The sequence below is a fragment of the Oryctolagus cuniculus genome, chromosome 1 (genome assembly GCF_964237555.1).
Source record: "Oryctolagus cuniculus chromosome 1, mOryCun1.1, whole genome shotgun sequence".
Taxonomy (NCBI): domain Eukaryota; kingdom Metazoa; phylum Chordata; class Mammalia; order Lagomorpha; family Leporidae; genus Oryctolagus; species Oryctolagus cuniculus.
The window spans coordinates 85,338,514-85,351,841 of record NC_091432.1 but is presented as its reverse complement, the minus strand read 5'-3'; the positions used below and the strand labels follow the sequence as shown (position 1 = coordinate 85,351,841).

The following is a 13,328-nucleotide window of genomic DNA, read 5'->3' as shown; positions in this document are numbered from 1 at the left end:
TGTGGCTTTCTATAACACGTGGAAGCATCTGGAATCTGAAGGAGGCTGTGGGGTCTTGGGCAAGGCATCCACAGCTCGGGCCCTCAGAGTCACCGCTGAGAAGTGAAGAGCCTGAGGATGTCCCGGCGCTGTGACTGTCCCCCGTCTACTCAGTGTGGAGCAGCCAAAGAAGCCAACAGGAAAGCCTTCCTAAGTTCCACTTCAGGGCACCCAAGAGAACTGGAAGCGGAGACTGGAACAGATGTTCATGGCGGCCTTAGGCACAAAGGCCAAGGGCTGTCTGTGAACAGAACAGACCCACATGTGCTCTGTTCAGGCTTAGAAGGGAATGAACTTGACACAGGCTACAAGGAGGAGGACCTTAAAAACATGATGCTAAATGAAGTAAGTCTGACACAGAAGGACAAACACTGTGAGGTGTCTACAACAGACAGGTGTTTGCCAGGGGCTGGGAGGCAAGGGGGAGTCACTGTTTATGTGCAGAATGTCTTCATCTTCCATGCATCAAGTGGTGACAGGTGCACGATGCCAAGCTCCTTAATGTCACAGAACCATATGCCTAAAAGTGGTTCAGAAGGCAAATGCTATGTATTTAAAAATGGAAAAGCTCAAAAAAGATATCGACCATGGAAATAAAGGAGCTGAGATGCCAGAGTCAGTCTGGGCTGAGAAGGGCATGCTAACGTTCACGTCTGGCTCAGCTGCTCTGAACCTGGTTCTCTCTGCCCCCACACCGGACAGCTTCACACACCATAAGGATCGTGTCTCAGTTCTGGCTGTCAGAAGTCCAAAGTCAAGGTGTCAGCAGGACCACACTCCTACTGCAACCTCTCAGTGCAGGGATCCCTCCTTTTCCTAGAAGGCCCAGGCACCCTGCAGCTTGGCACCATTGCTCCAGTACGAGCCTTCGTGGTCCCGTGGCCATCCTCCCGCCCAGGGGTCTTCATACTGTTGTGTCCCAAATGTTCCTCTTCCTAGGAAGGCATCAGTCACATCAGAGCAGGCGCCCACCCTACTCAGGTACGACTCCACCTTAACTAGTTACACTGGACACGACTCTATGCCAGAGTCACATGTTTGGGGCCAGGGGGTTAAGACTTCAACAGACCTTTTAGGGGGCACAACCCAACCCCAACCACCACTCAAACATTGAGTTAACTCTATCTCTGGTTACCAGGAAGAGAAAATTTCTCGAAAAGAAAAAAAAACAGGTCTAGAGAAACCATCTGTTCCCATCTTGTCCCCCTCCCATCGACTCCTCGCCCACGGCCAGCTGGCCCCTCCGTCTTCACAAAATCCTTACTGCCGGGATCACTGAGGATTTCATGAACCACGGCAAGCTCCGTCTCACCCGCTCCGCTCGTGCTCTTCCTGGGCATCTAGGATAACCATCTCCTTTTCCCATCCAGCTTTCTCATGATGTCTTTTCCGAGTTCTCCCGCACGGTTTTCCCTCCACTCAACGGTGGGCTGCCCCAGGCGGGGCCTGAGACATTGGCGGCTCCTGATGCACAGCTTGTGTCCCGGCATTCGGCCCTCTATCAGCGTCAGCTACGATCCACCCTCTCTTTCCAGCTCCATAATTTCCATTTCACTCCTTGACGTAGTTCCCACTTCTGCAATTCTATTGCAATTCTTTGAACATACTCTTGGTGATTATTTTAAATGTATGGCTTGTCAATCACCCAGGAATCTGATTTCTCTTGGTTTTTTTGCACACCTGATTATTTCTGAGTGAGTGCTGAATACCGTACATGAAAAACCACAGTGAGAATTTCAGGCTCTGAATGGAAGGATTTTTTTTTTGCTTCTGGTAAGTGGGTATCCTAGGGACACTGCTGACTCCAGATCTCCACTCACACCAGGTGGCCTAAGGTGTGCCTACCACTACTGCTGGCAGATTCCCCCTTCCTCAGTCAGGGGCGGCAGGGTAGAACTCCAGCACCAGCACTGGGACCCTTGGCCTGAACCCTCCAGGCTCCCTTACCCAGGAAACGCCACCTGGACGCAAACCTTTGCATCTCTTCCTGCTATAAAAGTTTCACAATCACTAATGTCCCTGCCAAGGCTTACGCCAGACAATCCCAGACTGGTATGTTCCTCTTCTGCGAATCTGCCAATGTTCAGCCAAGAGACTGATTAGAGCGCTCCATTTTCCTAAGCCATTAAGACACACGGACTTAAGCTGCAACAGCATGGGTTTCCACTTACAAAATTGTTTAAGTTCAAGAACCGTGTCCATTCATACAGCAGATCCTTATCGTTCATTCCCCGGCTACCAAGCCTCGCAAAGCCGACATAGGAGCCACCTGACACTCAGGCTGGACGTCAAAGTGAAAGGCCTGACCCAGATGAAGGAAGGAGCCACTATCAGGCATCACTAGGCCAAACGGCCTGCAGTGAACATGGGGGATACAGGCTGAGTCATAGCCCACAGAAACAGCTCTTCTGAGAAAGAAAGATGCTAACTGCGAGTTCAGGAGCAGGTCAAGGCAGGAGAGAATCAACAAAGTTCAGCCTCTGGCTTTTTAGAAGTGAAAGTGGTGTTTTCTCAGCATGTAACAGATAGATACAGATAGATACTTGGGTGCAGAGGATACACCCATGTTCTATTTTGCTTCCATGACAGACAAAAGAACCAGTGATTGAAACAAAGTCATTTTCATAAGCACAGAGAAGACCTAACGGAGTCTCCGAGTCTCATCATTATCTAAGGGTTTTCTTCTGTACAAACTCACCAGCTGCAGCCCAGGTCCCTCAGTGCCCAGCCTCAATGCATCCCCCACCTACGCCCCTCACCTTGCACACGTGCACATGTACACACACACATTCCCGACCACAGAGCTCCTGACCCCTGCTCCTTCTCCCTTCCCTGCAGTATGTGGATCAAACAGAGAACAAAAGAATTTACTCCAAAAGCCGTGCTACAGCAAGCACTCCTGGGAGTCTTCACTGGGCTTCTCGGTGCCCCAGTGGCCCACTGGCTCAACACCACTTGGTCCCTGCTTTGTCCAAGACTCTGTGTGTTGCAGCGAGGACACCAGCCAAGAAGCCAACTGGAGTCCTAGCTCTGCCACTCCCATGTTCAGAATGTACTGAGTTCCCAAGAAGGGCCACACAGCCTCCTGGGCTGCCATCAGAGAGCTAAGCTCCCAAGAACACTTCTGTTTCCCCAACTGCTATACAAAAGGGCCAGACTAACCAACCTTTTTGGCTGCCCCTGACTTCAGCATGCTGTGGTTTTCTGGTCTGAGATGCACCCCTGGCCCGCAGTCTCTTTGGGCCTCAGTTTCCCCAGCTGCAAAGTGAACTGGCTGGATATGCGAGCGTTTCCTACCTTATGCAGCCACAGGGGCAGGTTCCCAGAATCGCTCCGCAGGGACTCCTTCTGCTGAACGGCAGCCCAGCAGTAAGAATCCACGAAGGCGGCCTGACGCCAGGAGAAGGAGCTCGGGGAGAAGCAGCTTATCTGTGTACCTGAGAAGCAAACAGATCATTCAGATGAATGAGGCGCAGTTACCCACAGCCCTCCCATCCCGCCAAACCGCCTCATGGCTTTGTTTCTAACAAATGTCATCCAGGTCACACGGCACGAGGACAGGAAGTGGGGGCATTAGCGAGGACAGAATACACACACACACACACACACACACACACACAGAGTTCACATTAAAACTGAGAACTGGTTTTCTGGCCCACACCGGTCATGTCCAGAGCTGGGGCTCAGTTGGGGAAAACTTGTGAAAAGTGGGAGCAGTGTTCTGGTACAGCAGGTTAAGTAGCAGCCAGCATCCCATATGGGCACCAGTTCAAGTCCTGGCTGGTCCGCTTCCCAGCCAGCTCCCTGCTTATGCACCTGGGAAGGCAGTCGGAGATGGCCCCAGTGCTTGGGCCCCTGCCATCCATGTGGGAGACCAGATGGAGTCCCAGGCTCCTGGCTTTGACCTTGCCCAGACCAGATTGTTGTGGCCACTTGGGGAGTGGACAAGCAGATGACAATCTCTGTCTCTCCTCCTCTGTTGCTCTGCCTTTCAGATAAATACGTGTTAAAAATAAATAAATGCATCAACAAAAGAAAAAGGGTGCAGGGCAAGACCCCAAGCATCACAGCACGTGAGGTGAACATAGGCAGTGATGGTTCAGGCTGGGCAAGGACTGGGGCAGGGGCAGGATGGGGCAGGGGAAGTTGTCCAACTGTTGGGTAGGGGGTCTGAGGAAGAAAGGCAATGCAGGAAGCCAGCCTAGAAAGGAGTCTATGGAACAGAGAAGCAAGGAATGTTCAGTCTAGGAGAGAAGGCAGAAGAAAGATCTGGTTACAGATCACCGGTAGCAAACCAGCATTTTCTTTTTTTCTTTTTCTTCTTTAATAAATGTGAATTTACAAAGTGCAACTTTTGTATTGTTGTGGCTCCCCCCCCAACCTCCCTCCCTCCCATCCCGCCCTTCATCGAGTTTCATTTTCAATTACCTTCATGTACAGAAGATCAACTTAGTATACACTAAGCAAGGATTTCAACAGGCTGCACTCACACAACCACACAAGGTATAGGGCATTGGCAAACCAGCATTTTCCAGTCTCTAGGAATCAAGATGACCAAGGCCAAACTGCAGCCCAGATGGTTACACGTGGAAGGCGGATGGTCCCAGGGGATGCTGGAGACTCTGGTCTCCCTCGTAGCTCTGCCATGAACCCAGCTTTCTGGGAAGGGACCCTGTGACTTGCTTTCCTCTGCAGATACTGCTGTGAGGTTGGTCAAAGTGACACCTGCAAGACTCTCTGTGCTCCTGACGCACAAGAGCCATGGCAGTGACGTGAGACCCAGGCGAGAGCCACACCCTCCCTTCTCACACGGGCAGTGGGGCTGGCACTGAGCCTCCCCCAACCCAACCCTGTTCCCCTGAACCCACTGAGACCCACAAGATGTGTGCACCACAAGCCCAGGGACCCACTATAGGCACACTCCCTCCTCCTTCCTACGCTTCGTGGAGAGTGCCAAGTCCCCAGGCTCTGCCACTCAGAGATGGGTGACTCACAGCTGGCAAGTCACTCCCCTTGCAAAGCCAAGGCACTCCAGAAATGGAGATGACATTAACAACCACATAAAGATTTGTTATGGTGACAAAATACACACATATATAGTCACTGCAGTACTCCTACAGCGCCTGGTTCCCATGAGTTGCTCAGTGTTACATCTTTTTGGATGACATAATGAGCAGTTTCGGGTATTGCTGTACAGATGGGAGTGGCAGACATGCCCACCACCTACCCCCCACCCTGTGAGAAGGGACAGTAGGAAGCCATCCAGTTGAACTGCCCTAGGCTCTGGCACAAGAGGAGAAGGAGGTGATCTTTAACACCTGTGGCAGGAGAGGGATGTGGGGGAGGGGCTTATCAGAACAGATTCCTGTGATGGGAAGGGTGCCTGGGCAAGACCCTGAGCACACCTTCCTCAGCAGGTGCCTTGACCCTCACAGCCATGGATCAAGTTCTTCTGGGGCTGGCGTGGTGGAGTGGGTTTAGCTGCCACATGGGGCATCTGCATCCCATACTCAAACACTTGGTTTGAGTCCCAGCAACTCCATTTCTAATTCAGCTTCCTACTAATGTGCCTGGGAGGCAGCAGATGATAACCGGAGTACTCGGGTTCCTGCTACCTGTGTGGGAGACCTGGAGGGAGTCCCTGGCTCCTGGCTTTGGGCTGGCCCAGCCCTGGCTGCTGCAGGCACTGGGGAAATTGAACCAGCAGATGGGAGATGTCTGTCTGTCCTACTCTATCACTCTGTGTGGGGAGCAACTCGGACTAGACTAAGTTACTGGAATTAAGACTTATTCTATGCATCTGCTCTCCCATAATATGGCGCTGAGACGGGAGAAACAGCTTCTACACAGCTGCCTCCAGTTCAACCAATAAACTGCAGGACCTGCTCTTGATTGGAGGAGAGCAGCGTACTCGGCGTGTGGGTAGCAGAGTTGGGATTGGTGGAAGAGGACTATAAAGGAGGAGCGAGACAACATGCACCAGGAACATCTAAAGGGGAACATCTATCTGAAGGAACACCTGTGCAGCCCCCGAGAGAGCCGGCCGGCGGTGTGCCGCTCCCCCGCGGAAGTGGGGAAAGTGGCCAGGGGGAACCGCCCTTCCACGGAGGTGGAAGGGATGGCAGCCAACCCGGGAAGAACCAGCAGCAAACCCGGGGAGGGCCGAGCAGACAAAAGAACAGCGCAGGGTCCTGTGTCGTTCCTCCACGAAGACAGGGAGCGACATAATGGTGCCGTGACTCGGATAGGAAACCTAGGAGGGAAGAAACGGGAAGAAGTGGGAAAATACCGGTGAGAGAGATTAGCAAAGAGCCTAGGGGAAAGCCGGACGGAAAAGGTGCCGGAAGAAGCTATCGAAAGCCTAGGCATAGACTCAGATATGGACTGTGGGAAAGAAGTTAGGATTGAAAGCGAAAGTGAAAGCTTTCATAGACTCGGATGCGGACTATGGCGGGGAAGCTAGGAGATTGAAAGTGAAAGTGAAACCTGGAGGAGGCTTGGACTCGGATGCGGACTGTGGGGAGAAGCCAGGAGAAATGAGAGGGGAATATTGTTGGAAGAAAAGTTAGGGAAACATACCGGGTAGAGAAAAATGTTAGGGAAATTGAAGCTGCGGGGGCAGGCCGAGGCGGAGACGTAAGCCAGCTTGGAATTCTTCAAGTTAGCCCGGGGAACTTAGATTGAATACCGGTGGTGGCGGAAACGTAAGCTACACTGTGTGACTCGCGGAAGCCGCCGCGTGCAGAGAGAGCACGGGGCGTGAATAGATAGGGAACGTGGGGCTAGTGCGAGGCCGTGGTGTGGGCGCGAAGGGGCGCGGAGACCGCGGAGTGCGCGCGCGAAGCCGGGAAGCCGCACAGATGAGAGAAGCGCGGGCTGAAGCGGCTCAGAGCCGGGAAGCCGCCGAGAAGCAGCCTCGGGGCGGGCGCCAGGAAGCCGCAGGGATAAGAGAAACAGAAGTTTAGAAGTAAAATGAGAGAAATAGGAATGCTGGTAGATAGAAGTAAAATAGGAGAAATAGGAATGCCTGGAGATAGAGAAATAGAGAAAAATAAGGCCTCCCCTCAACATGGCAATGAGAGAGCTTGGATTCGGTCTGCCTGATTAGGGAGGTGGTGAGCACCTGCAGGCGGCTAGCAGCTTATGCGCCGCAGGTCACTGAAGACAGGCACGAATTAACATCAATAAGTCTCCCCACAATACCGCAATGAGAGAGCTTGGATTCGGTCTGCCTGATTAGGCGATAAGCACCAGCAGGCAGCTCGACCAGAGTATGAGCTGCAGGTCACCGAAGATAGGCACGTTATTAACACCAATAAGTCTCCCCACAAGATGGCAAGGAGAAGGCTTGGATTCGGTTTGCCTGATTGCTAGGGCTTGTAAGCACCTGCAGGCAGTTCTAGCAGAGCAGAGCATGCGCTGCAGGGCACCGAACACAGGCGCGCATCGGTGCCTAAAAACCTCCTCACAACATGGCGAAGAGAGGACCCGGATTCGGTTTGCCTGATTGATAGGGCTTGTGAGCACCTGTGGGCAACTCTAGCAAGCAGAGCGGAGTGTGTGCCGCGGGGCACTGAAGACAGGCGCGTATCAACACCAAAAAATAAAAAGAAAGGGGGATCTGTGGGGAGCAACTCGGACTAGACTAAGTTACTGGAATTAAGACTTATTCTATGCATCTGCTCTCCCACAATATGGCGCTGAGACGGGAGAAACAGCTTCTACACAGCTGCCTCCAGTTCAACCAATAAACTGTAGGACTTACTCCTGATTGGAGGAGAGCAGCGTACTCGGCGTGTGGGTAGCAGAGTTGGGATTGGTGGAAGAGGACTATAAAGGAGGAGAGAGACGGCATGCACCAGGAACATCTAAGGGGAACACCTGTGCAGCCCCCGAGAGAGCCGGCCGGCGGTGTGCCGCTCCCCCGTGGAAGTGGGGAAAGTGGCCAGGGGGAACCGCCCTTCCACGGAGGTGGAAGGGATGGCAGCCAACCTGGGAAGAACCAGCAGCAAACCCGGGGAGGGCAGAGCAGACAAAAGAACAGCGCAGGGTCCTGTGTCGTTCCTCCACGAAGAGGGGGAGCAACAACTCTGTCCTTCAAGTTAATAAATAAACCTTTCAAAAAAAGAACCAAGCTCTGAAAATGCATGATTATTTAAAATGAAAAGATATCTCAAGGGGAGCCGTGAGGGAGGGCATAACAAAAAATCACCAAATACCATAAAATGTACAATGACAGCGGTAGTTTTTGCCACCCTGCAAGGGCTGAAGCGAGAGTAGGGGGTGAGTAAGACAATTTCAAGGTCTTTTCAGACTCTTATCCCATTAACTTGATTTATTGCATTTTTGTAAGAAATAGAGGAGTGGGCATTAAGCTGGCAGTTAAATGATGCTTGTAGTACACATCAGACCAATGTAGGCTTGATACCCCACTCTGGCTCCTGACTCCAGCTTCCTGCCAGTGCAGGCCCTGGAAGCCAGCAGTGACAGCTCAACTATTTGGGTTCCTGCCACTCATGTAGAAGGCTAGGTTGGGTTCTAGTTCTCAGCTTCAGTCTTGGCTCAACTCGGGTATCTGGAAGGGAACCAGTGGATGGTAGCTCTGTCTATCCCTCTGCCTCTCAAGCAAGCAAACAGGGTGTTCGGGATGGCCCAGGATCTCAGGGATGCCCTCACCCTGTGCTTGCATCACTGTGGCTCTGTTCAATGTTTCCCATGTCATTCACCTGCCAAGGCTCACGAGAGCAGCAGCAAGACACATAAGAAGGGCAGGCAGCCCCCGGGTGATAAACAGAGAGCTTCTGGTAAGTTCACTGTTAAACTGCTTGCTTGGAAACACCTATCAGTCATAAAAATGAACACTGTCAATATTTCACCTGCCTGGCCCAGAATGTTCCTAAGGTTAAGTCCTCACGGTGCATGTATTCAGCATCTACTGACATTTTTCTATAGGAAAAGATGCTTCAAATTCTGGCTTGGGATCTCAGAAACCATCCCCAAGGCAGTGGTAGAAGCTCCTGGTGCAGAAGTAATAGACATTTCATACCAATGCTTTTACAAAGAATGAGAGAAGTAGCTGAGTCAAGAGAGACTGAGACTGAGGGCCAGCTGAGTTCATAAGGAAAGAAAGGTCAGAAGGCAAGACTGGGGGCAGCCAGTACTCACGGGACACCAACCGCTCCCCCGATCATGAGCTCACTGAGACCTCACAATCCTTCCTGTTGTCTTTTCTCTGGGAGGAAACCAAAGCTCAAAACATCTCAGGAATCTCTACCCAAGCTAGTGTATGGTAGCACCAGAGCCACTCAAGGTCTCCCTGCACACTCCTCTCTGGGCCAGTCCCTCCAGCAAGTGGAGGGGTCCAGGGACTGGGGTTTTGACAACACGGGATGGGGTGGGGAGGGGCATGGTGGTCTGAGCAGGCGGTTTCTCCAAGGAACCAGGAGGGCAACAGACAGCAGCCCAGGAAGGGTCAAGGACAAGCCAGGCAAAGAAACAGATCAAGCCCCAAGTACTTAATCTAGCTACCCCCAGGCCAGAAACAGCCTACAAAATCCAGAAAGTCAAGAGGCAAGCAGGGGAAGGAGCCGCCATAGGGGTGGGAGCAGGCACAGCAGGAGGGTGCAGGGACTGCAGCCCTCCAGGGTGACAACGCAGCCTGGCTCCAGGGCACTGCATTGGGGCGGGCACCTGCAGTGTGGGGCTGGACAGCTCCTGACACATGCCCAACACTACTTCCCCACTGCTGACCTCATTTACTCCTCAAAATCAAATCAGGCGCCGCGGCTCACTAGGCTAATCCTCCGCTTAGCGGCACCGGCACACCGGGTTCTAGTCCCGGTCGGGGCGCCGGATTCTGTCCCGGTTGCCCCTCTTCCAGGCCAGCTCTCTGCTGTGGCCAGGGAGTGCAGTGGAGGATGGCCCAAGTGCTTGGGCCCTGCACCCCATGGGAGACCAGGAAAAGCACCTGGCTCCTGGCTCCTGCCATCGGATCAGCGCGGTGTGCCGGCCGCAGCGCGCCTCCGCGGCGGCCATTGGAGGGTGAACCAATGGCAAAGGAAGACCTTTCTCTCTGTCTCTCTCTCTCACTGTCCACTCTGCCTGTCACAAAAAAAAAAAAAAAATCAAATCAGGAGGCATGCACACTCGGTAGCCTCCCAGTGAGGTGTTTCCTGCCTCTCCCTACCCCACCCGCCTAGCCCATGGATAGATCATCCTGCAGCTCCGCTCTGACACAAACACTCCCCTGGCTTGCCATCTTTCACTGGTCCTCCAGTGCCCAGGATACAAATCCAAACCAACGCTCCAATCCAACACAGTGACTGCTGTGGCTTGTTCAGGCCTACACATTCCCAAATCTGCGCCTTGCCTCACCCTATTCCCTCTGCTCGGAAGGCGGTCTCTCCAATATTTGCTAATCCGATGCACCATCCACACCACATACCTCAATGGCCCATCTTTCAAAACCTTGGTCACCTTGGGCACGTGGTTTCCTCTCCACTGACCTCCCAGAGCACCTAACAGCCATAAGGGCCACGTAGAAATCACCTTTAACCACACCCAGAACTACCCACACATGCCTTAGCTCCTCTAGGAATATCAAGTCTTTGCAAAATCACACGCCACCCTCTATCAAGTCACCAACATTTGCAGGTGCTGCCATGTTTCAAAGTACAATCATAAACACCCTCTCAACCAGTGCTCAGATACCCCTGTAAGAACGCACTGCTCAATCCCCTGGTTGACAAAACAGAGCCTATGACAACCTCCAGCCAGCTCCTTGCTCCACACTGTGATGGCTGAACAAGTACAAGATCATTTCTAGGGATTGGCTATCATGAGACAGGCACTGCCCGTCACACCATGCAGAAAGCAAGGAACGCCTGTGCGTTTTGCACCAGAATGACAAAGAGCAATACCTCCAGCTGGCAGCAGTGCAGAGACAGTGTCTGACTGTTTATGACGGGAGACCACAAGGCAGAAACTCTGCTTGCTGCCCCGGGGAAGCACTGCAGCAAGGATCGCACCGCAGCCGTCTCCCTGCCCACCCTCCCGAGGCCTGGGTGCTGTCACTCCTTCCTGAGGGGCAGCCCAGGCTGCCCTGCTGCCGCCTAGAGCCATGCCCATGACCGTACCAGAGAGCAACACGCACAGGAGAAGCAGGACGGGGGAGCCAGGGGTTTCCCACTGGCACCGAGGTCACATGGGGTCAACACTCTTCCTGCCTGACCTCACCCAGAGGGACTCTGGCTCCCCTTTGCTCCTGACTGTGTCCCTCTCCCCACAGGCCCAGCCCACAGGCCGGCAGTAAGTCTCCCGCACTGCTCCTGCACTGAGGTGCTCCCCAGAGCTGTGGGCTAGCAAGGGAATCAGGCCCCATGGGGAGTTAACCCATCCAACCCAGAACACCACAAACGCAGCCACCAGCCAGCTGGGAGAAGTAAAGAGGCTTCCCAGTGAAGCAATTCTAAGCTGCAGTAACTGCCACCAGGAAGAGGCTGCAGGGGGCAGCAGAGATAAGGCCAGGCAGCACCCCGTGCTGTGCACTTTGCCCTCCTCTTCAAGATGAGGAAGGAGAAGCCCTGAGATGGCATGGCTCATGGGTGGCAGAGCCAGGCTCCTCACCCAGGTCCCACATCCATCTTCGTACCCAACAGAGAGGAAGCGAGAGGCACAGGTCACTGAACAAAACTGGATGAGAGAAGAGGGAAGGAAAAGGAAGAAGCCAGGAGAAGTTTTGTTGTTGTTGTTGTTGTGTGTGTGTGTGTGTGTGTGTGTGGTGTTTTTTTAGAGGAACAGTAAATCCTGGCATTGTTGTACTGGGAGGCACAAAAAGAAAACCAAGAGTATAATAACGAACATACCAATTATAATCATTAGAATCTAATTAGAAAAACAGTCCTCCTTCACCTCAACGTAAACTATATATACACAGCCTGTCTCACACAAACGGGACCTAGGCAGATCATAACACAACCTATAAACTTCAAAGTTCTAAATGTTTTTAATCTGAGAGGCAGAGAGACAAAGAGCGAGTGACAGAGCAAGCGAGAACACATAAGAGCACCATCCTACCTGCCTGTCAACACCTACGACAGCCAGCACTGGGCCAGACAAAGGACATGGGGATCCAAAAACACAATCCGTGTCTCCCCCATGGGTGGCAGGAATCCAACCTCAGCTGTCACCACTGCTCCCAGGGTGGGCAGGAGTAGGAAGCTGGAGTCAGGAGCCAGGCCTGGACTGAGCCCAGGCACTGCAACGTGACGTACAGGTGTCCTAACAAGCAGCTTAACTACTGGGTCCCACCGTGCCCACCTCATGGCTGTATACCAAAGTTGACAAAAATGTGAAAACTACGAAAATCCCAACTTCGATGAGAATATTCATACAAAGAAGACTTGCAATGCATGGGATAGACAGGAAGAGATGGGTAAGGGTCAGCTCTTAAAAATAAACATGGGCCAGATCTGTGGTAGATTGTGACACCGACATCCCATATGAGCACCAGTTTAACTCTCAGCTGCTCCACTTCTGATCCAGCTCCCTGCTAACATAGCTGGGAAAACAGTGGAAGATGCCCAAGTACTTGGGCTCCTGCCATCCATGTGGGAGACCTGTATGGAGTTCCATGCTCCTGGCTTCAGCCTGGCCCCAGCTCTAGCCATTGTGGCCATTTGGGGAATGAATCAGTGAATGAAATGTATGTATGTGTGTGTGTGTGTGTGTGTGTGTCTCCCCTTCTCTCTGTAACTCTGTCTTTCAAATAAAGAAATCTTAAATCTTTAAAACACACACACAGAACAAGCACTCATGAGGATGAAACAGGTCTGAATGTACTTAAAGTAGCTGTGATCCCCACACAACAAAACTGAATGAAGTAATGGGAGACACCTGCATTCCTGTTTACTGCAGCACTGTTCACAATAGCCAAGATATGGAATCAACCGAAACGTCCAACAGATGACTAGACAGAGAAAATATATTATATAAACACAATGGACACTACCCAGCCATAGAAAGATGGAATCCTGTCATCCGCAGCCACACGGATGGAGCTGGAAGATACTGAGTGAAGGCAGCAGGAACACAAACATGGCAAGTCTCCACTCATTTGTGAAGGCTAACAAAGCTGACTCAGCAGCTAAGTCTGACTTTTTAAGAGCACACATCACGGCTAACACCTGCGCCTTCACCAAGATGGGCATAAGCAACTGTGACTTCTGTTGACGTTCCAGGGAGTCTCAGCTGCTTCCCTACCCATCCCCTGTTGTACACAGCAACAAACA

The 13,328-nt window shown here is 52.3% G+C and overlaps 1 protein-coding gene across 1 annotated transcript in view; it reads right to left on the bottom strand.

Annotated features, from left to right (window-relative positions):
- PANX1 (pannexin 1) overlaps window positions 1-13,328 on the bottom strand; it is a 47,824-nt gene that overhangs the window by 9,175 nt on the left and 25,321 nt on the right. Inside the window, exon 2 of the mRNA XM_008262563.4 lies at window positions 3,337-3,476. Within this exon, the coding sequence (XP_008260785.3) occupies window positions 3,337-3,476 (140 nt within the window). The remainder of the gene's footprint in view (window positions 1-3,336; window positions 3,477-13,328) is intronic.